General features: G+C 38.5%; 1 protein-coding gene across 1 annotated transcript; it reads left to right on the top strand.

Moving 5' to 3' along the window:
- The first annotated feature begins 1,205 nt into the window (after positions 1-1,205).
- nt5c2l1 (5'-nucleotidase, cytosolic II, like 1) lies at positions 1,206-8,916 on the top strand. The gene is made up of 18 exons (XM_023424016.2): positions 1,206-1,563; positions 2,888-2,961; positions 3,111-3,228; positions 3,561-3,656; positions 4,241-4,332; positions 4,509-4,566; positions 4,679-4,772; positions 4,900-4,953; positions 5,045-5,128; positions 5,240-5,275; positions 5,354-5,461; positions 5,549-5,615; positions 6,736-6,906; positions 6,995-7,046; positions 7,589-7,649; positions 7,993-8,169; positions 8,270-8,357; positions 8,463-8,916. Exons 1-17 carry the CDS (start codon positions 1,412-1,414, stop codon positions 8,354-8,356), a joined length of 1,581 nt encoding a protein of 526 aa, XP_023279784.1. The 5' UTR covers positions 1,206-1,411; the 3' UTR covers position 8,357; positions 8,463-8,916.
- Positions 8,917-24,342: the final 15,426 nt, after the last annotated feature.

Here is a 24,342-nt window from a genome sequence, read left to right as displayed (position 1 = left end):
TTGTGTTCTTGTGTTAGTGGTGATCCCCTATTATTGAACTTTAAAGTGGCTATTAGAGGCAGTGGACAGACAAGTCTGTTCATCTTTGTCCTTTTAGCTTGAAACAAGGTTTGGCCCTGGAGGTTATCAGTGGGGTGTGCGTGTTTAACCTCTGGCTACACAGATAGGCATCTGAACATCCAGTGACCAGTTACATAAACTTCAAGCTGCCTGCAGCACAAATCGCCTAAAGTGAGTGTTGGTCACATTTGCATTGTGTGTTTATCTACAAGAAATGTGTGTTTAGCTGCTACTCGAAAGTGGTGGAATATAACTAAATACATTTACTCAGTTTTGAGGTACTTGTATGTGAATACTTCAATTTAATGCAACTTTATACTTCTATTAATTTCTCACACAAATATTGTATTCTTTACTTCACCACATTATTTGCCAGCTGTAGTTAGGCCACTAGTTACTTTACAATCAATATTTTATACACAAATCATAGAATAATCTTATAAAGTACAAAAAATAAAGTATATACAGTACAGTAAAGTAGTTAAAATTACCTTGACCAGCTGTAACAATGAAATGATGCTAACACATTGCAACTATTATAATCTATTACTATAATATTTAACAATTGAACACTGACAAGCGTTTCTGCCTGTGTAATAGCTACTATATAGGTGAGTATAGTGTAGGTGTAATGTGCACATTAAAGTCCCAGCACAAACTTTAATAAGAAGAACTCATGGTACTAGGAAGTGAGGCCTTTAAATCAGTGTGTAATGAGCAATAAGAAAGACTTCCTCTATGTCACCTGTATTTCTCTTCAGGGAGACCGTAAACCCTGCATGTGAGTATAGGTTTGTTGGTGTAACTGAATATTAATGTACACAGAGATCACACTGACTTTTGGTTGCATTCTGCTCTTGACAACACTGTAGAGGTTTTTAATGAGACATGTTGGTGTTTCGGGTTTGCTCTCTAACTCCTTTTTACGCACATGTTGCTGATATCACGTTTATGATTCCGCTTTTGCTGAAACTAAAACCCACACGAATCATTTAAATATCTGGAACCTTTTTTTCTGCTTTGATGTCGCAGCCGGACTGACAGTCAACAAGGAAACTCCAACCACTTACGCAGGCGTGCAGCCGCGACACATGTGTGCGCCTCTGATAACACAATCTACTCGTACAAAGCTAAACGTGATGCACGACTAGTTTGGGATAAATGCAGAAGTCGAGAGGCCGGAACCGCGTCCTCCGCAGCCGTTGACATCACCAAGTAGTTAAAAAAAAAAGAAAAAAAAAAAGAAAAGAAAAGTCACAGGGAGGAGTTTGAGCCACCGGTGCAAAACTGAAAACAACACACAGGTCCACGCCTTCAAGTGTGTAAATTTGGTGATTTAAATGCCCCTCCAATGACTGACCGCAGAACAGTTGCGTGTTCACATAAGTCACGGGAGCAGGACAAAAGCTTCGTTTACAATTTGCAGATACCAATGGATCCAATGGAGACAACCCCCAGCAGCTCCCCTGATGGGCCCAGGGTGAAGAGAGGCTTTGACCAAAAGTGAGTTCATTTATTTGAAGGTAATATCACACATATACTCAGAAGTTAACAACAGCACCAACTTAAGACACCTCAGCTTTACATGCTCAACACGAAGTGAAGAATTCGTTAGTTTTGAGTTGAGTTTGCTCATGTTCATCTTTTGTAAACTCCAGGTACAGCGAATGCTTCTTTCTATATTTTTAACATATTAGTATTCAGATATTTAATAACAATTACAAATGAGACAATAATAATAATGGTCTATTCTCCAACAGTCTCTACTGTCTAACACTCCTCCCCTGCTTCTGTGCCTTGAAGGTTTGTACCTTATCACTAAATATTTTAACCAGTAGATAATGAAACCAGTAGCCCCCCTCCTCTGTGAGTGCTCCAGCATCAGATTCACTCGCTCCTCGCCAGCTTTTATTTGCTGGATTGATCTCAGGAGAAAGAACCTTGACGCTCTGCAGCAACACGCTCACAAAACAAGAGCTTGCAGGTAAATTATTTACAGCAATTCTATATGTATGAAGTGTCAGGCAGTGTTGAGATGGAGCCATCCAGACTGGATCTGCTGCAGATAGGCCTCTCTGCCTCTGTCAGGGTGTCACTGATAAAGAGGAGCATCTTGGAACGGGTAATACAGGAAACCACGTACAGTTACACCAGTCTGTACAAACACATCATGGCTCTTTTTTTTTTTAAAAACATTTTTTTATTGGATACTCTGTTGATAATTAGCAGTCATTTGAAACAGTGGTGGAGATAGTTGAGGACTGTGATAACATCTCTCAGCTCCACCCAGCTCCACCCCCGCTGCGTGGAATTTGTGGGGGAGGAAATAGCCAAAACCAGAACAAGGTAACTGAGGTCGAAGTGTTTGATTTTATTTTATTTTTTTTATTGGGGATCTCTCTAAGCCCAACTGGGCTTTCCTCCAAGTGAATTGTAGATGGAGTTCCTTAATTAAAAAAAAAAAAAAAGTTTCAGTGATGGAAAAGAGCCATTAAAGCAACCATGAGGATACAGATCAATATCACAGAAAAGCAACAAATCTACAACAACAAAAAAAGCCCCTTCACCTTACATGACTTTTGCCCTGCATGAGCGCAGCCTCTGGGTAGAATTAATGCAAACAGGCTGATAAGCAAAGACCTCTGCATGTGCTGCTGCAACACAGTGAACCTTATGAAACCTCATTCAGACAAATCCACCACAGACATGGATTGTGCAATGAATCCAAAACATGACATGTCTGAGGTCCTGTCCTCAAACTAAACATCTTCTCCCGGCCATGTGTCTGCAGACTTCAGCTGTGTTTGTGTTGTGCTCTTGATCACAGGGTGTTTGTCAACCGAAGTCTGACGCTGGAGAACATCAAATGCTATGGCTTTGACATGGACTACACGCTGGCAGGTACGTAACGGCGTAGAAAAGACTAAGGTCTTTCTGTGACTGAACTCTGTTGTGTTGAATTTTTCATTCTGGATTCACAATTCTCTCTTGAACAGGCCGCACAAGATTTACTGGCTTTGTGCAAATGTTTTTTCTGTGTTTATTTGCAGTATACAAGTCTCCTGACTATGAGAGCCTGGGCTTTGAGCTGATAAGAGACAGAATAGTGTCTATTGGATACCCGCATGAGCTTCTCCGCTACACATACGACCCCAGCTTCCCCACGCGGTTTGTTCTTAAATCTGCCTCTGTAACTGAAGATTCAGGAATAAGTCATTATATTGTACAGATGATCTAATCAGCAACACACAGCAATTTATTTTATTTCTAAATTTAAGGATAACCCCCATGAAATGAACTCTCTTGTTTTCTATTGGGGTCCACAGACACAAAAACAGTAATAATTAAAACAAAAAAAAAAAAAAAAGATTTCAAATATTTTGAAATTACATCATAAAGCCAGAAGTTGGTATAAAATAAGCACAAAACAACTCTCAGGTCATGTCCTGATAACCTTGTTCTCATTTTGCTTTTCCCTCTTTTTTCTTTTCCACCTTTAGCGGTTTAGTGATTGACACCACATACGGGAACCTCCTGAAGGTGGACTCGAATGGGAACATTTTAGTCTGCAGTCACGGCTTCCACTTCCTCAAAGGGTAAAGTTTTAACTTTTTTGGCACACTCTCTCTTGTACTGCTACTTTGTAATGGACTTCTCTACCTGTGAACTTTGGAGCTCAGGTAAGGGCAGACAAAAACAGGGAGGAAGACAGAGAGAAACGATGAAGACGAATATAAAAAAAATAAAACATGTTTCACAGGCAAAACCCATCATAAAAAGGAATAAAAATAAACAGAAGTTATGTTGAGATATTTGCTCTAGAGACATTGCAGAATGGGCAAACTGAGGACTCTAATTTTTTCAAATAGCATGTAAGTGTGACTATAAGTACATTTACTGAAGTTCTCTATTTAAGTAGAATTTTGAGGAAATTGTTAAATACTTGTGTATGATCGTGCTTTCCAAAGAATTTTCAGTTATGCCCTCAGGCCGGTGTAATTATTCCCCTCAGGGATTAATAAAGTATTCTGAATCTTAATCTGAATCTAAATCTAAATCTTGATGCTTTTAATCACAAGACCTCATGAAGACTTGTTTTTATGGCCCTGAGATTTAAATTTATTCATCACTTATGTGTGTGCTTTTGTATACTGACTTTTATTATGTTTGTGTTCAACAGAGAAGACATTCACAACTACTACCCCAACAAATTCATTCAAAGAGATGACACCGACCGCTTTTATATTCTGAACACACTCTTCAATCTGTCAGGTGGAAAATTACAGTCATCATAAATTTCTGTTATACTTTCCTGTGTATTTCCATTAATAAATTAATACTTTATTTGTCAGCATTTTAAAACAAATAAAAAAAAAAAGTAATCTTATTTATGATATAAGCAAATGAAAATGTTAACCGACCGCCCTGTGTTTCCATGGACCCTGCAGAGACTTATCTCTACGCCTGCCTTGTGGACTTCTTCACCAGATGCACCAGATACACAAAGTGAGTTTTATTACCTCCATGGGTTTGTCTGTTCGTTGTTCCAGGTTCCTTCTGTTCCTTCCTGTTCCCACAAACTTCCAACTGTCTTCCTCTGCTGTTAAATGTCTTCCAGCCTCCTGAAAGGTTACCAGCACGGCGACTTGTTTATGTCCTACAGAAGCATGTTTCAGAATGTCCGAGATGCGATGGACTTCATTCACGATACGGTTAATGAACAAAATTTATATTGAGACTTATATAGAGACGTTTTTATAGGAAATACTACGGATGAACGTGTCTACTTGTAATCATACTTTGTCTGTATATTAAATGTGATATCTGTGTGCTGTGTAGGGAATCCTGAAAGAACGAACTATCAAGAATTTGGAGAAATACATTATCCAAGATGTGAGTTAACTTCCATAATGAAGCACCAATTCTATTTTATTTTTGACAAAAAATGGTTGAAATCTTGAATGGACAAATGTTTTCATTCCAGGCAAATCTTCCTGTGCTCTTGACTCGGATTAAAGAGGTGGCCAAGGTCTTTCTTGCCACCAACAGTGACTACAACTACACTGAGGTGAGCATATAAAAGTGTCTTGTACCGTCACTAAACACACAAGTTATAGGAAAATAAAGTAGAGTTGTTCAAAATTATTCTAACATGTTTTTTTTTGCCTTCTCCATCAAGGCCATCATGAAATATCTGCTTGAAAGTAATGCTAAGGTAAGTCCGTTTTCTTTTTGATTTGACTTTTTGGTAAATATCACGACTCATGTGAATTTAATTTATTCTTCAATCCAGTCTGGAAGTCCGAAAAAGTCCTGGCGTTCCTTCTTCGACCTCGTCGTTGTGGACACCAAAAAGCCGCTGTTCTTTGCAGAAGGGACTGTGCTGAGACAAGTGGACACGGTATGAAAGAGTCTGTCGTACTGCAGATTTACATATTAATGTTGACCAACAGAAACTTTCAAATAATACGTTGTATTTCGGACACAGGACACGGGAAAGCTTCGGATTGGGACTTACACAGGCGACTTCCAACATGGAACTGTGTACTCTGGAGGTGAGACTCAGTGTACTTAGTACTTAGTATGAGTTGTAGAAGCAGTTCATTACTTTTACTGTGATGAAGCGAAGTGAAAGAACGCTTCTTTGTTCTTTAGTTGCTCTGAACAGTTTTGAGTATTTAAGCCTTAGAACTGAGAGCTGAGATAGACGGGTAAATTCAACACTGAGTGGTAAAGGAGAATACTTACCCCAGTACAGTTTTTAACACACTAGGTGATTATTCATATGTCCAGTTTTGCCCTATTAGATATGTAGTTTACCAGGCAGAAGGTCAATGAGGCTTTAAGAAAATAGTGCAGCACGTGGGTCTTGACTCCCACATGTTTATTATTAGGGTGTGACTGTAATTTGATTAAAGTTTTGGGTTTGGAAATTAAGATCACGCATAAGGAAATATAATTAGACTCCAAAGTGCATTCTCACTCTTCACACGCACCTAGAAAATAATTGTGTATTGTAAGGAAGTAAAGAAAGGCCTTCAGGATTTACATTTTTATAAGTAACTAAAATGTAAAGTCACTAATAAATACCTAGTGTTGAAATTTAAATACAACGGAATTGATAGCACTGAAATATTTTATTTAAAAACCAGCTTCATTTCTTTGGCTCGAAGTCCACTCTCTCCAGAAGGTCTTCAAGTGGTGAAAAAAAAAAAGATGCAAAATGTCTGGGGTTTCCACTCCCTTTTTCTTGGATCATGTGACTGATAGAACGTCACCTGATAGGACAAAGGTCTGTGGACATCCTGCAGCTCGATGTTCAAGTTTAAATTTTACATCTTGAATTTTGGTGTCTTAATTTAACCAGTAAAATTTAATGAGATTTTTTTATGCTGGGACTAGAATTTTCCAATTCAAAAATGACCAAAAGAATTTGAGCAACATTATTTCAATGCTATGAATTAATTGTTACTCAAATTTCAACATTAAATATTTTGTAGTGGCTCATTTTCACAACTAGGTATTCAGTTGTTTATAAAGTAAAATTATTATGACCTTTTTTAGTCTCTGTATGCATGCGTGTTTTTATGTGTACATGTGATGTGGGTCTATTTGTACATTCTTACAATTTAATTCCTCATCCATGTTGTTTCATTTTGTATTTCCTGGTTGCAGGATCCTCTGACATCGTCTGTGATCTGCTGGATGTCAAAGGTAAGAACATTCTCTACGTTGGAGACCACATCTTTGGCGACATCCTCAAATCTAAGAAACGTCAGGGCTGGAAGACTTTTCTGGTCGTACCGGAGCTCACCAAGGAGCTGCACGTGTGGGAGGAGAAGAAAAGTAAGAATGAGTCGACAACATCATGCCGTTGTGCTATCGTGATGGTTTTGGTTGGATTCAAAGTCGTGATGGCTTTCTTGTTTTTCAGATCTATTTGAGGAGCTGAAACGTCTCGATGCCTTCTTAGCTGAACTTTACAAGTGAGTTTATTTCCATCTGGACTTTATTCTGACATAATTAACACTTGTTTATAAGCCCTTTGTAAACAGATGGTTCATGAATAAATAATGAGTTTATGTGGAATTAATGAATACATTATAATCTATGATTTATTGTTAATACTCTAGGAGCTAAGTGTCAAATAATTAACATTATTTCATAGTCAAGAAAACTTTTAGTGATTCATAATTTGTAAATGTATCTAATGCAGGGCATGAAAAATGCAACCTGTTAAGGATTGTTGTGGATCATGTATGAATGATTCACAAACAACAAATAAGTCATTCATCATCAGCACTCGATACCTAAATGATAAAGAAATCAATCACTTTTTCTTCCAAAATATGTCGGAAACGAACAAATCTTTTATTTTGCAGTGTCTGATTTAAACTGCAAAAAAAGTCTAGTAACAATTGCTGCCATGATTTTAGCATTTTCTTGTTAACTTTCTACATGAAGTACAACACTGTTACTTGATGTGACGCAGCAGCTGTTAACTGTCCTCTGTGTTTGTGGTTTGAAGGCACCTGGACAGCGACAGTCGAGAGTGTCCCGACATCAGCGGCATTCACACCCGAATGAAGGTAGTCACCTACGAGGCAGATATTCAGTAAATAGACAAACTTAGAGGGCCAGAGGAGGTGCTACAGCAATGTTATTTTAACTTAATCATTTTTAATAGGTTGTCCTGTTTCTCTCTTATTGCTGGGGACAACTAAACTGCCCCAAAAAAAGCTTCACTGTAAACACATCAAGATGTTACCGAACATTTGGTATGACGATACGATGGTAATAATTTCAGAATGCGTGATTGCAGCAGAAACAAAAAACAGGATGTCTGTCATTAAGTTGAGCAGTGGTGTTTCTTGTCCTCTTACACTCTGTCCAGGCTTTGTTTCTGATGTGGCTATTTGTTTGTGCTTGCAGGTGCTGAACTACAGACTGGACATGTCCTACGGCCAGATGGGCAGCCTCCTGCGCAGCGGCTCCAGACAGACGCTGTTTGCCAGCCAGCTGATGCGTTATGCAGATCTTTACTCCTCCACCTGCATCAACCTGCTGCACTACCCCTTCAATTACCTCTTCATGGCTCCTCCAGTTCTGGTCAGTCGCTCAAACACCTGCACAGAAAATAACTTGTAGTTACGTTGTTTTGTAGTTTATCATGGTGGTCGTTCTTCATCTCTCACTCATACTGTTCCAGATGCCCCACGAGGCGGCATCTCAACACTCCACTGACTTTGATTCATCAGAGCTCACTACTGTCACCAACCATACTGTCAGAAACTAAGGTCATTACCATTATGATGCACTACTAGCATTTTATATCCTCTTAAATTCTGTTTATTGTTATAGATATAGTTAAAGATTCAGTTGTTCACATTTTTCTCTTGCAGTGCTGAAGACAGGTGCCCGAGATGAGACAGAAGAAGAACATGTGAAACCGCTGCAGAAAACAGACAGTTCTCACTGATGAAGGTGACAGTTTGCACCTGAGCATGTAGGAAGGGTTTGTAGCAGCCATGACGTGCCACCTTTAAAAAAAAAAAAAAAAAACAGAAAAAAACAAACAAAAAAAACCCCAATCTCTTGCTCCACCTGCTGCATATGAATTGCATTGCCGTAACGTTTACCAGATAAACCTTTAAAGCATGTTGAGATTTTAGAATTCGGGGCAGGAACAGACTCAGGGTTACTGTATATACGAGTGCAAATTTGTCTTAATTTGTTTTATATTTACATGTGTTGCATGTGCACTTTTGATCTGAGGTTTGTGTAATGGTTTTTAACTTTATTTATTTGTTGTTTGAGCAACTTCTAGTGAATTATCTCAATAAATTGTTCATATTATGTTTTCATTGTCTTCACTGAAGTACAACAACTAAGCATGTAGGTGTATATGGTACAAGAGGATCTTGGCTAATATTGAAAGACGTGCTCACATAGTCATTTTATATTGTGTTAGTGGCTTTTGAGACACATGCAGACAGTTTTCACTGGGGCTATTTGTTTTGTTGAAAGTAGCTCCAGTGGAAACGATACTGTGTTTTGTGGATTACCTTGAGTAACCAGGACACTGTTTGCGTGCCACAAACAAAAACCCATAGCTGTCTAATCCGGGTTAATAAAGCCAGAGCTACAAGTAGAAATTAATACAAGCAAGTTAAGTTAGTCTCATTTGCGTGAACCGTCCCTTTAATTGATTTATTCTTGTTGATGGTGGTTTCGGTCCCTTTCCTGTTCCCTTTCCTTTCCTTTGGTACTACATCTGTTGTCCACTGGATGGCAGTGAATCACCTCTGCAACAAACCTGCAGGTCGATCCTTGTGTGTGAACTGACTAAATGAGTCAGGATTATTCTATACTCACAGCAAACAAGTCTAAACTTTTACCCGATTAAACATTTTTTTAATCTCCACTTTGCGATGAATCACCGTGGTAATTGTAAAATACAGTAAAATATGTGTTCTCAAAAAGCTCAACAGTAAATACAACAGCTCATCTCCTGGCAGGCTTTAAATCGATGCATGTCTTTGTCTTTCTCCTTATAAAACTCAGCTTATTTTGCTCTTGTCGTAGTGGCGGCAGATGTTAGTGTCAGCAGCCTTCAGCAGTATCTTCACTCATCGGCAAAAGCAGGGAAATAATCAAAATGTGATATTTGTGCTGCCTTTACCACACGAACCACAGTGTGCACTCACATACACACGCTGCAACACATACACACACTGCAACACACACACACACACACGCACAAACCTGTGAATTATTTCAATACACACAGTCTGTATTTACCTCTTCCCTTATTCTCTGTTTGGTTCAGACAGTCCTGCTCCCACGAGAGCTGAACCGTTATCAAGAGATAGCCGAGAGGAATTTGTTCTCTCTCTCTCTCTGTCTGTCTCTCTCTCTCTATACACACACACACACCTTACTGCATGATATCAGTGCTCACATGTGATTATGTATGTTGTTTTTTTTTTCCGCACAGGAAATGATACATTGTTCTTGCAGGGCTGAAGTGTGAAGAGTATCACAGTTTTCCTGCTGTGCTCCTGCAGCTTATTCATGCAGCATCACATGAATTCCACTCTGCAGAAAATCTTTATAATAGCCATTTACCGCTTGAATGGTATTGATCTTTGATATTGATATTGGAGATGAGGATATGAGGAGAGGAAGGAAAGGAGGGGCAGTGGAAAAAGTCAGTGATCATGATGAAGCTTTCACTGATGTTGATAAACAGTTTAAACTTTAAAGACATGGGTGGAAAGAAACAAAAACGTCATTCTATCTTTATCATTCGTCTTTTACTAAAAGGTTTCTGACTCTACGTACATGTGCATTCAGAAATAGCTTTTCAAGCGCAAACTATTCCAACATAAGGACGTATTGACAGGAGTCATTCATTATTATTCTCTGTCAGTGAAGGTCTTTGGATTTCCAGACTCTTGCTGCTGTATAGTCTTTCAAATAAAACATGAGAGGAAAGTCCAAATTAGGAAACACCCACTGCATTTATTGGCACCTCCTCCTTGTACACACACACATACACACACACACACACACACACACACACACGTTTCCTAGATGATTTCATTTCCTGAATGAGAGCTATTTCTGTTTATTTGGATTTCCCTTGTCATTGTCTGCTTGTCACCTGGATTTATTGTTGTTGTCTGTTTCTTTTTTTTCATTTTATTCATTCCATTTGTCATGTTTTATTTTCTCACCTGCACAAATTACCTACCATTTCATCCGTGTCTTAAATAGCTCATCCACCGTGTTTTGTCCCTGTGCACATAAACTAACCTCGGTGCTCTCTGACATTTGATGTTTAATGACACATCGTAATAATCCCCATCTGTGTTTTGATACAATGTTCTTTATTTAAACTCTCATTATATCATTTATTATTCATTATATCAGTGAATGATTATGTCAGTCGTCAAATGTAGCCAGATCACTGACTCTGCACTACATCTCCTGTCCTTTGGATGGCATTAAACTGCCACTCTGCAGATCTGAATTAAAAAAGAAAAAGAAAAAAGCAGAAGCCCATGTGGAGTTACCTACATGTATGAAGATAGACAGGACATTTTTATCTTAACTTATCATCTGAATTCATATTTTAACAGACCAAATTGTTGCAACAAACTGTAAGAAATAACGTGACGTATATCACAGTGTTGAAGGTAATATGTGTAGTGTATTGTGCTTCAAAAATCTTCAACTATTAGTGAAAAAAAACAGACAAGGATTTTGGCCCTCAGTGTAAAAAGACTGTTATTTTTTCTGTGTCTTTATGTCTTTTGTGTCTTATAGGAGCTAAAGCTTTAGAAGAGAGAGAGAGCTAAAACTGGCCTTTGGTCACACACATATCCAGATACAAACACACACACAAACACACACCTTTTCTTACTCTGTGACCACCCTCCCCCACTGCTTCCCCACAACACAATACACACTGTGACTGTGTGAAAAGTATCAGTTTCTCTGTTCTGTTGTTTAGAGTTTCACCCACATGTCACTCTGCACAAATATCTGTTTACCCTCCAATAATAAAGTACCTAATAACACCTTTAATAATGATTTGAACATAGAGGAGGAGAGAGGATGTCGGTTGTTTGGTCCAGTGCTGAGGATGTCCCTGAACAAGATTTCAATTTGATTACATCACAAAACATGAGAAAACATTTTTAGCAAAGGATTTCCCAGAGATAGAAACTGTGAATATTAAACCAAAACTGATAGTGTGTATGTGTGTGTAGTGTGTGTGTTTGTATTTGTGTGTGTGTGTGTTCCAGAGAAAGAGTGACTGGTGGCTCAACCTCAAAAATATAAATCAGTTTTCAAACTATAAAAGGCGGCAAATCATCAAAGCAGTTGGCATTTGTACAGATCCATATGTTATTAAAATCATTGCTGAAGCGTTTCAGCCGGAGGCCTTCTCACCAACTTTTGGTTTTCAGCATAATTAGCATTTTATGTTGTGGAATGTTATTTAGAGTGTAAAACATTTTAGTTATTCAAGTTTAAACATTACACTTTGTTGACCTTTTTAGCTTGTAATTTTTCTCTTTAAATTTCCCCCTTTCTTTAAATTCAAGAAAATCATTAAGACATTGTGGTTTCTTTTTGTTTTTATTAGCTGTGCCGTAACATCTAATGTACATATGTTAGAGATATTAAGCTTACATTTTTACAATCTTTCACAAATTTCAATTTGAGTATTTGATGTCTTTTTCACTGTAACTAAAAATAAACGTATGTGTGTTTGAACAAAGTTTGGCTTCAGAGTTTATAAGAGTTAAAACGATGCTGTAAGTTCGTTATGCGGTAAAAAGAACAAAAAAAAAAACATTTATTGAGTGACATCAGTGATCATTAAAAACACACTAACGGAACTTTCTCACACTGTATTTTAATTTTCTTTACAGATCAGGCCAGAGATGTCCATGTTCAGGTAAAAATAAGTTTTCATTTCAAACATTTTCATGGAGTGATAAAGGTTCTTTTTTCCCCAGCTTAGTTTATTTATTCTTGTTTTCTAATTCTTTCACACACTGGTCAGTCAGCCATAGGGGTGTCAGATTGGCTGTTTGAAGTCTATATCAGATTTTTACATCTGATAATCTATCAACTGATTTCATTTTAAATATTTTTCCAAGAAAAAATGCAACAACTCAAAACATGAATTTAATCATCTTTATTCAGATAGAAGGTGGCAGAGACAAATATCAGCTTTCTTTCATCAAAAATAAATTATATAAAATAAATGTACATGTGATTATGTTTATTCCAAATTCATGTCAGATGTTTGCATCACAGCTTTTCTTTTCCTCCCCACACTCCCAACAGATTCTCTTACACTGATTTAATTTATGTTAAAAAAAAAACAAAAAAAACTTAATTAACTTTAGCATTAACAGTGTAATGAAAACACATCCACTCATGAACAGCAGGCCCATAAACACATTACAAAAGGGAAAAAAAAACATTTGCTTTATGTGAAGCAGTTTGAGTATGTTGTGTTTTATGTATTTAATGAAATGCAGATGTCATTATCTCATTAGCTTTCACTCTCTGTAGTTTAATCTGCACTGTGGCTTCTCAAATTCACATTTAAAGCTGCTCAAAAAGCACCGCTGACATGTTGGGTTTCATTGCAGGATACTTGCTGCTCTGTGCAGTCAGATAACTGCAGAAGCACCACCGTCCCCCATTCCACACATTCCAGGATTTCCCAGCAAGCATTGCAAGCAAGCCTAAACAAGTCACGTTCTTTACTCAGGGAGAATTTCACACAGGCAAGTGACTGAGGTCTCCTTTTGCTTCCCTTTCAGTGTGCAATCATTTAAATATACTTTTACATCTGAGTCACTCTTTCCAAAATTCAAGTGTATTTTCTTTTTTTTTTTCTACATACTAAGACTTTAGAAACTGGCTTCACTACACAGTCACAACAATCTTTCTTTCACCTGAAACATTGTACTGCAGCACAGTAATCTGTGCCCCAAAACTATGTTTCCTTTCTGTTTTTAATAATTACTCGTGTCCTTCTGCAGCAGCTTGTAACAGCAACTGGACTGTGGTTAAACATTTCCACCCAGAGAGGTCTGCCGACAGTCATCAAAACAAACAAACCTCTTTACTCTCTTACTTTAGGGTTCAAACATGAGGCACACACAGGAGCAGTGACACCTAATCTCAACACAGAAAAGAAAGGAGAAGAGAAGGAAAACACACGAGGGGGAGAGAGGGCCTTGCTCCCTACATTCCTCCCAAACGTCCCCTCCCCCCATCGACCTGCTACCACTGAGGATGCTCAAAAACACACATCAACCTCTCCCCCACCCTTCTTTCTTTTCTTTTTTTTTCACCCCCATCTGCTTATTTTACCATCACTGATACACACTGTCACAGTGTTTGGTGTGACGACAAAAACGACATACAGGTGAAGAATAACACAGAACTCCATTGAAAAAAAAACTGTGGATTTAACAGAGAATTCTTTCACCATGAAAACAAGAAAAACTTAAAATCAAGTTCAGATAAAGGACAGGAATCAGGGATTAAAATACACCAGTAATATATTTTTGTTTACTAATTGTGCTTTCATTTATATTTGTTTTCACCTATTGATCTGCTCTCGTCATGTCCAGTTTATTTATAGTTCACTCTACATCATTAGCCACATTTTTCATGAGCTGTGATGTAAATTAAAAAGGTGGATAAATGATGATTTCCAATCAATGTCCCATCACACAAGATGGACGAAAATCAATATTATAGTTTTTGGAAAAAAGCTCTATGTAATTTGTTTTCTTCCTTTTAAAATGACTTATTCCTAAATGTGAATCAGTTTAACTATACTGACTACTTTAAATTTAGGTCACGGGTGCTTATGTCAGCCTACATATGAGTGTAAACTCTCTTCTGTAAATACAGCACTGGGTAAACAGTTTAGGAGGCTTTTGGTCTGTACCACCACCTGCTATCAGTCATCAGTCCCACTTCTACACAAACTCGTTTGAAACGAGCCCTTTAGCACCAGTTTAGTGTGAGCTGAGGCCAAATGCTATGACAATACTATTGCACTGCTAGAATGGATGGTACAGTAGTGCAACATTGTCAAAGCAGCTGACCTCAGCATGTGTCAGCACGTGGACATGGGGACAGCTATTCTTCACTGCCAAACTCCAATTACATTTAAATAAGCAACAATGCTGTTTGTCTGATGGGTGTTTAAAAAAGAAAAAAGAAAAGGTTCTAAAATGTTCACATTGAAATTTGAATTTAGCTATTTTCTTTCATGTTAAATGTGATAATGTTTGAGAGCTATAAGCTAAATTCATGACAAATTCACCATCTTTAAGCCTTCAAAATAAAGCACAATAACAGTGGGGGAGGTAGTTGTTTTTTTTTTTTTTACATTATGAGACATAGTTTGTCAAAAACACACACACACACACACACACACACACACACACACACATACATGATCACATTAATGTACACCCTCATAGCTCCATGTGTAGGTTACCAGTTAAGGCAGTAAAGGGAGGTGTGGGTCTCTGTTTCATCAGCCAATGCCCTTTTAATATTGCACTGCTCATCTCAATGTCCAGTAGTGCAACAGAAAAAGGGCAGTGGACAACAACATGGACACCATCAGCATCCACTGCACATACTGACTCAACTATCCACCTTTTTCTCCCCCCCAAAAAGAAAATCACTTAAAATTGACCCTATGATCACTAATAAATACATGATACTCCCCTGTACTTTTATTTTAAAAATGTATCAGTTATATTCAAAACTAAAGTTGCATCACAAAATAATGAAAACCAGAAAAGGTCAAAAGTTTGCAAACTGCTGACATTTCTTCTCTGTAGTTTCTTCTGCACAAAACCATCAGATGTTTTAGCACTAAATACGCCTTTAAGGAAACAAAAGTTAGAATATTACAGTTCAACAATACAACTTTTCAATGGTGGAGTTAAATGAACTTCCTAAATTAAACAGCATTGGTTACTCTCACCATGGGAGAATGGGAATTTCCCAGCATGTGGGCCCATACTTTTCTCTCCTGTGAATGACATGCATTCTAATTTTGGGGGAGAAATGGGAGGTTGGAAACAGGGAGGGGGACACACACACACTCCGAAAGCTTTCAGAGAGCTACAGGCTGCCACCCTCCAAACCTAAACTATCAAATACATTTTTTTAAAATCATTTCAGTGTTATAAGCTACTTTCCTCTGGCCCCAAGTGACCGCTTTAAATAAACACAAGAGGAATCCGACGAAAGAAATTAATTTACTTCTTCAACAAAACGACAAAAAACTTTATAAAAGTTGCTTTACTCAGTTACGGTGAAATTATTGAACAATAAACTGTAACACCCCCTCAAATAAAAGCGAAGCAGATTCTGCAACTTTGCACAATTAGCCCAGTGCGTGGTTACACAACATACAGAATCTATACCATGAGAAAAAAAGGACGCTGGAAATCTCTAGAACACCGTGTAGCTCTCACATGGCCGATCCGACTGATTATTCCTCTAAAGCACATCAAGGTGTTCCTGTGGAGGATTTTTTTTTTACCTGTTCTTGAAAGCTCTACGTTTTCTCCGCCATACCTCTCAGTGAGCGGCCTATACGCCTCCTTCACGTTAGAAGCACTGGATCTGCTCTGCAAGCCATTCCTGCCAGCTCACAAGCCCCTCAGTACAATACTGACGACTTGTTAGATTGCACAACAGCCTATAGGCTGCATACGCACGCCAGCGCCGTGAAAATGTCCCCCTCAGAGACCCATTACACTGCGATAACGGCCCCAATAAGGCGCAGGGCGCGTTTATCTGTCCACAAGGCGTTAAATCGCGTCCTGATCAAGTTTTGAAGCGAGCTTCCAGATGCGCAGCGCGCAGGATTGGATCAACTCTTATTGCCGTTTTCCTCCCTCAAGTCTCATAAATAAACACTTAATCTTCACATCTCGACCTTTGCAACTTCCAAGTTTGCACTGAGCTCCTGACAATTTACGCAAAAATCGGCTACAACTCGCAGTGGACAACCTCACCCCCACCTTCCTCCCCCTCCTCCTCCTCCTCCTCCTCCTCCTCCCTCTCCTCCTCCTCCTCTCTCCACAACCACCACCTCCTCCAAAATCATGAATAGTATCTAGCCAAGGGAGGGACAATCCGTTATAGGCAAAAAAAGAGAAGGAAAAAAAGTTGTCCATAAAACAAAGAAAAGCAACCCTCTCCACAAACCACACTTCACGGTCCGCTGCTTTGAGGATTCACGGCGTCATTCCCAACAGGCTGGGAGCGGATCGAGATCAAATCTGCGGAGCTTGAAGAGTCGGAAAAATCGCAAGTCTTCCACGCACAAGCACACGGCCTCGCAGATCCGGACTCCATCTTTGACTACTTGACATTCAGAGCCTGCCGGAGCAAATTCCTCGTTTGCATGCCTCCCACTGATTGGCCTCTTCTTGCGCTAGTCTTTGCTATATGATGAGCCATTGGTTTGGTTTCGGCGTGTTCAACATTTCCAGCGGCCACGGGATTGGCTGCGCGCTGGGAAGCGTCACACCGCACAACGAATACCTGATTATTTGACTCCCATTCACAAATTTCTCATCATCTCCGCTCACTGTATCTGGATACTTGATCACTAATTATTGCATTTACTTTTTGGCGCAAAACCCCTTTGTGCACTAACAAAGGGGGGTCATAATTAGCCTTTAATTGGCCTCTGGAGGGACAGTAATGCCGTTCATTAGTTCAAATATGGACGAAACCGCGGCTTATCTTCTCACATGGGCAGCGGGGATCAGGCCTACAATATCGATCGATTTAAAATAATCATTTCCATATGAATATAAACTCGAAGACATAAATTTGACGCGTAATTCCCAACATTATGTCTCTCATTGTGCACTAAGCAAACTGTAGGGTATGGGAGTAAGAATTAAAGTTAACGGAGATAAATGATTCTAAAAGTTGCTCACAGTTCCCAGGTTGAGCGGGACCATGAAGAATAAGCACGTATGATATAGTTTGTGGGGGATCAATGGTTGGATCAGACTCACACGGTGCTGGGGGCGGACCCAGTGGGCGTCTCGGCCCCTTGCGAAGCTTTGATTGACGCACAGAGAGGAGTAGCGGGCTGTGAAATTTGGCATTCCTGGCCAGAGGAGCTGAAATAATGGCATTATCCAGTGGGAGAGGGCCCACTTTTTACTCCCCACACACCCACCCGACTCCAGCCCACTCAGAAGGGATCTGATTGTGCAGCCAGTCGGCAAAAAAATGTTTGATGTAAGGCGGGGCATGATGGATCCGGTGAAGGGTTGGAGCAGTGATGCCCCCTCTGCCTCTTTACACACAGGCTTTTTCCGGTGACTCTCCTCAAACTGGACTGAAAAGTGTCCTGTCAAAGTTTAGGACACAAAACCAACGAAGTTCACCTCTGAAACTGGACATTAGACATTTTTGTTATTGATCATATTATATCTCCTGATTTCATAATTGCTGCTAAAACTAGATTTGTATATATTTTCCTTCCCCATTTCACAAACTGATAAAAACAGACAGAAAGGAAATTCATGTCCAAATGCCTGACAGGATGAGTTCTTTAATGAATCTAAAATACAAATGATGAACATTTAAAAAACACTGATGATCATTACTTATGGGGGAAAGCAGGATGGGGTGTTTATACTGTGGGAATAAGTGAATCCATATAATATGAAAATAAAAAGATGGAGCTGTTTTGCACATGAGATGAGATTCATTTCTGGGACACAACAATTTAAAAGATCATTTCAATAAATCAAATGATTCATTGCTGATTTAGGATTGGCTTAAAGATGTGAAATCTGATTTCATAGAGGATAAAAATGAATCATAATCTACTAGAATATCATCCCCAATTTCCTCACAAGCTTTCAAACTGTTAAAGAGGTGATTAAAAGGTATTTGAAAATGATCACAGAACTGTAATTATTTCAGTTGCTTTTCCCCTCTCATTCCTCTCTGGAAAGGACACAGCACGCAACATCACTAATGTTTGATATAAATAATTGATTTGTTTAGATGATTGTTTGTTAATATGTTTTTGTGGCTTTAAAACTGAATAAATTCAGTGAAAGTTCATTCACAGATGACCGTTTATTTACTTTGGCAAAGAAAAAGGAGCAAACTTTAGGATCTACTCCAAGATACTCTCAGATTTTCCACCAGATTTATGTAGTTTAAATGTCAAGTGAATTATATATTTACATCTTTAAATCAAACAGTGAAGGAGACAACAAGGTCATTTATTCTATTTGCCAAATTTTCCTTCAGATTTAAAGATATCTTCAAATCAGCCTTCGTTACTGTCATTATCCAGCGGTTTGTAAGTATTTAAGGATGTGTTAAACCTTGATGCTCAATTATGTTCAATTCAAATTTAATGCTTTTTAATTCTTTAAATGTGCAAAATCTTCTTGCTATTGAATAACAAGAAATTAACTACATTGAAAATTATTAATGATTAATTCTAAAATGTACCAGTGCTTACAGAAAATAAGTAAAACGGTTGTGGAAAGACAATGAAACAATTTCATACGTTTGTTTCAAACATGTGTTTTCAGATTTTAAGGCCACATTTGTTTCATTTTAATGAAGTTCCCCAAATGAAAACATGAAACATGAAAACAGCTCCACAATTGTAACGTTTTAAAAAATGAACAGTTAATTAATAGAGTAATTTCAAAGTAAATATATTTTACTGTTGCTGAAAATGCAACTTCCACTGAAAACAGGCCTTTATAATTTGAATAATAATTCATGTAGCTGTGATACAATTCCTTTGATACCTGATAGTGAAATAAGAGCCTTCTTAGCACACTTTATATACATCCCTGCAGCATAAAGAACTAATGTGATCCCACCAAATCAGCACATTGAACCAATGTAGCCTATATCATATTTCAAAAGATTTAACAATAATATTTGTGCAATTTCACAAATGTTTTCCTGTTTGGTTACATTTTTAAAAAGTTTTTGTTACAATAATGTTTAAAAAAAATCAAAGACTAACTGAAAGTTGTTTAATATGTTTAATCAATAGGGAAATAAAGAAGGTATGGAGCATTTTGAAGTGTACCTTGTTGAAAGCAGATAAACAGAGAAAAGAAAAGAAACAGACAAAAAAAAAGGAGAAAAATCAGCTTCATGTCTTGGAAAATGTTTCTTCTTAAAATGAGCCTGAGGGGAAAGTGCCACAAACTGCCACTCCCTGCTGAACGGCCTGACTTTAAACTGCTGCCTGTGTGAGGTATCATGGGGGCTGAGAAAAGCCTTTTAAACATGGGAGTTATTGTTCCCTCTTTTTTTTCCAACCTCCCATCCTCCGAAAATGTACCTCCTTTCTTCCTCTGCCCTTTAACCTCTCCCAACCCCCATCCCTCCATCTCACGTCTCTCTCCACATTTCCCCTCTCCTCTCATCGGCCGAAGACCAAACAACCATGATGGATCGTCATTGATAATTTCCCACCAAAAAAAAAAAGAGAAAAAAAAGAAAAAGAAAAATAAGTTAATGGAGTTTTTTTGGGGGGTGGGAAGTGGGTTTTCTGCTTCATCTTTTTCATGAAGTAGTGGTAGCAGAGGTATTAGACCCCACCTCGAGCACCGAGCACCCTGTGCACCCTGTCTCTTCCAAAGAGGGTTCCCCTCCCCTCCTCCCCTCTCCTCCTCCCCCCTCTGCCTCCCTCTTGAAACAGACTCTATGGACTGCATGCATGACATTCCAGCTGTGTGGGTGGCACAGCCTTTTACAGCGTCTCCAACAGTACACAGGGTTCCTAAAGCACAACAGCAGAGGAACCTCAACCCATGATCCATCTTCTGATACACTCCTTCACCCTGGAGCTCGACTGGGCTCTCCATTATCCCTGATTTCACCTGGGAAATCGAATGAGAAATGTTGATGGTTCGCTATTTACAGGCTCAGAAGTTCACAGAGCAGGGTGTGTAAAACAACACCTTTTTTTTGGTTTTACACCCTAATGTTCTGTTTGGAGACCCCAGGCTCAAACAAAATTCTCAGGATTGTTCTATTTTAACTTCATGACGTCTCAGTAACAGAAGAAGTCCTCAGACCTTTGCTGAAGTAAAAGTAGTAGCACCACAATGTAAAAATCGTTTACAATAAAAGTCCTGCATTCAAAATTTTATTTAAATAAAAGTACAGTTTTATCAGCAAAATGTTCTTATAGAATCAAAAGAATCAAATAATTATGCAGAGTGGCCTATTTCAGAGTTAAAAAAAAATTATATCAATGCTATGTTATCATTGATTCCTTAAAATAATTTCTATGCAGTTGTTGTTGTTTAATCTACAAAAATACATCATGTTTTGTTTGTTCATCACATACTTTTTATCTAAAATTTGGACATGCAGAGTAACTAGTAACTCCAGCCATCAAATAAATGTAGTGGAGTAGGAAGTATCATGAAATGGACATTCTCATGTAGAGTACAAGTACCTTGAAATTAAGTGCAGTGCTTCAGTAAATGTTCTTTATTTTGTTAGAATTGCTCGGAAATATGATTTTGATTCAGAAGACTGCTATAGAAAACAACACATTTCTTCCGTTTGGAGTCTCAGAGACCTCAGCTGTGGTTAAATACACTCAGTGGGATTTTCATCTGCTCTATATCTGTGACTGATGAACTTTTCTCACAACACTAACCTTCACAAATCCCTAATAAGTCCATTTGGATTTCTGTTATTGGAGTTTTATCACAGTTTGTCCATAAGATGTCAAACAGAGAGTTAAACCTCTGAATGGAATATAAGAAAGCAATATAAGTTTTGCCCATTTGTCACATTAAACACAAAGTATCTCTGTATTTGATGTAACAGCAGCGCTCTCTGATTAGTTCTGTGTTTTGTCTCCTTTATCAAAAGCCACCACTTAGATACTTGTCAACACACTGGAGTTTAATAAGGTCGTAAGCACAGAAAAAAACATTTAAATGGAGTTGGATTTAAGTGGTCGATTTCATAAATATAATTATTGTTATTATTTAGCAATGGAGTCTGACAAATGATTTGTTGTGGAATTTGTTGAAATTTGAACCTGTCTTCTTTAAATTGTGTGTCAGTTTCTTAGTTTAATCTTTAAACTGCCAAATAGAAACATTTGTTCACACACTAACTTGTGACTTCACACTTGTTTACATGTTTCCTGTACAGATGTAAAGTCAAGTTAATTTTATTTATATACCTTTATATGACAAATCACAAAATTGCCTCAAAGGGCTTTATAATCTGATCTGTACCACATACAATCCCTTTATACTTGGACATAAGGAAAAACTCCAATCAAAAACCCTTTTGATTTCATTATGTAACAGTGATAATTTAATTGATATTATAGCCACTATATCCCTCCACCAACTGACTTGTAGAGGCAGCAAACAACAGAAGAACTAAACAAACTCCACTTCCTCAAACCTATGCTCTTCCCCTCCATAGCACCCTCCATTAAATCAATTAGTCATGATCCCACAGGATTATAACAGAAGTTTATTGATGTCCCCAAATTGTGATCTGCTGGTGGTAGAGACTGATTTTGAACCACCAACAATAAACAGCAGACTTCATCCATAACTCACAGCCGCCCGATAAGTGTACATCGAGCTTGTTTTTCACCCTTCCACCGGGCGAGTGCAGGAGCAGAGTCCAAAGGATGAAAAAGCTCAACCCCATTAACTGAACTTCAGAGGAATTCCTCACTTTACATACGGAATGCACTTTAGGTCAAAGGGCAAAGGGCCAGAGGGGAATCCACCCGCGCCCAGGCAGGCAGGCCTTATTTAAACAAGCTAGGAATGCCTGGTTGGAAGAGCGGAGAAGAAGAAGAAGGGGAAGGAACCTCTCTGCCATTAACGTGAGCAGGGGGCACCGCCAATAAATACCAGCACTTTTTAAATTACCTGCACTGGCTGACTTCATGTGCTACTGACTCTGAAATTTATTACGAGCCTTTCCCAGTTATATACTCACCAGTAAGACTGGGAATAGATTTCTGCTGCTGTAGTCAGAGGTAGAATCACTGCATGTGTTTAATGTATTTTGCAGGATCCTGGAAGTGCAGTCAACCCTTTAAACTTACACTTTTCCTCTTTTTCCCTCTCATGTAGCTTTAAAGTTGGTCAAATCCTCATTTTACACACTGTCTGACCGTATTATATATATTCTGTATTGCCTTTCTGCAGCTCTTAATTGAAGCTATATGAAGTTTATAAGTTACATATTCAAACCTATACTCTGTGTTTTTTATGGCTGCACCACTCCATAAAATTGAAGTTATCTTCCTGTCTTTTGCTTAATTTTATACAGATTTCTTCAAAGCCCATCATTAAATATTTGACATCTTTGGAAACTGTGGGATCTCTACTAGAAATTAAAATAAAGTTTTGTGAGTTTGAACAATGTTTGGCTGCACAGCACAACTTTTAATGACAGACCCACCCTTCACAGACTTAAAAAAAAAGCAACTGTGCATAGGATTAATGCACATTTTGTGGTTTATTTAATGCAGTTTGAGTCATTTAATTCAAGCCATAACTTACAAATCAGATGTCTTCTAAAAATACTATACATTTTGGAGTTTCTATCCCTCTAAATCACACCCTACAGATGATTCCTGCGGCAGTTGTCCACTAATTGGGGCTGTCCTATTACCTGCCTGTGTGTAATTTCAGGATCAATAGGAGTGGACCCTACAAGCGCCTCTAAATACAAAACCCTGCATTCCAGGCGTGGGCCAACCTCTCAGTTTTTAGGACCATCTCGCCAAAATTTCTTACAAATGACATGCTACAATCCCCATGGCCGTGGTGGAATTCTGTCCACTTCAGGGCTTCAAAGCTGCACAGGACTCGTTGGGCGGTTTGGCCAATAGGTGAAGAGGGGTGGACTCTGCTTGCCTTGACCTCACCGACCTTCTCCAACCTCCCCCACCCAACCCACCCATCCACCCAATGTCCTGCTCCTCATCCCCCCACCATCTACTTCATCCATCCAGTCAGCCAGCCAGCCAGCCAGTCAGTGGGTCAGGCTGTCCGTCTATCTGCTGGTCTCTCTGTACTAAATATTAAAATTCCCTTTGAGCGTTAAACCACAGATTGTGCCTAAGCTAAACTTCACAGTCATCAAAATTAAGATCACTATTCATGACATCTTTTCATTTCATTAAATTGACTGTTCATGGGAGGATAAATGGATTTGCTCAGTGAGTGTAATCACATTTTCCAGAAAAGTGTCATTCTTTATGCTTTCCTTCATTCCTGACTCTGTTCATACACAACCATTTATCCCGCGTTTGTCATTTTAATACACCAATTCTCCACAGATCTGTAATCACTGAGCAGCTAAAGTGAATCAGACAGACGAGAAAAGGTTTTATACCCACAACAGATACAAGTACAGTTCAAACTCAGACACAAGAATTCAGCATTTCTGGATGTTATTCCTGTTCTGCATCAGCCTGTCTACAAATTCTTGACTCAGCGTCTTTGGTTTGTCATTGAGGCAGCCATTTTCCCACGAAGGCTCACAAGATCTCTTCCTAGTGACCTGCAGAAATCAATTACCTTACTTTGATGAGAACATACCTTTCATTTCAGTTCAACTTCATGATCCAGGGATGATTTTTTTCTTTTATTGTTCTGAGTCTGGAGATTTCCATGTCTCATAGCAGGC

Source organism: Seriola lalandi, unplaced genomic scaffold (genome assembly GCF_002814215.2).
Source record: "Seriola lalandi dorsalis isolate HSWRI2012SDOR001 ecotype SW California unplaced genomic scaffold, Sedor1 jcf7180002054697, whole genome shotgun sequence".
Classification (NCBI taxonomy): Eukaryota; Metazoa; Chordata; class Actinopteri; order Carangiformes; family Carangidae; genus Seriola; species Seriola lalandi.
This window is presented reverse-complemented; position numbering and strand designations above follow the sequence as displayed.

Coding starts and splice junctions, on each gene's coding strand:
- nt5c2l1 (XM_023424016.2), top strand. CDS start 1,412: ATGACTGACCGCAGAACAGTTGCGTGTTCACATAAGTCACGGGAGCAG. Junction 4,333..4,508: donor CACACTCTTCAATCTGTCAG/GTGGAAAATTAC, acceptor TGGACCCTGCAG/AGACTTATCTCTACGCCTGC. Junction 4,954..5,044: donor AGAAATACATTATCCAAGAT/GTGAGTTAACTT, acceptor TTTTCATTCCAG/GCAAATCTTCCTGTGCTCTT.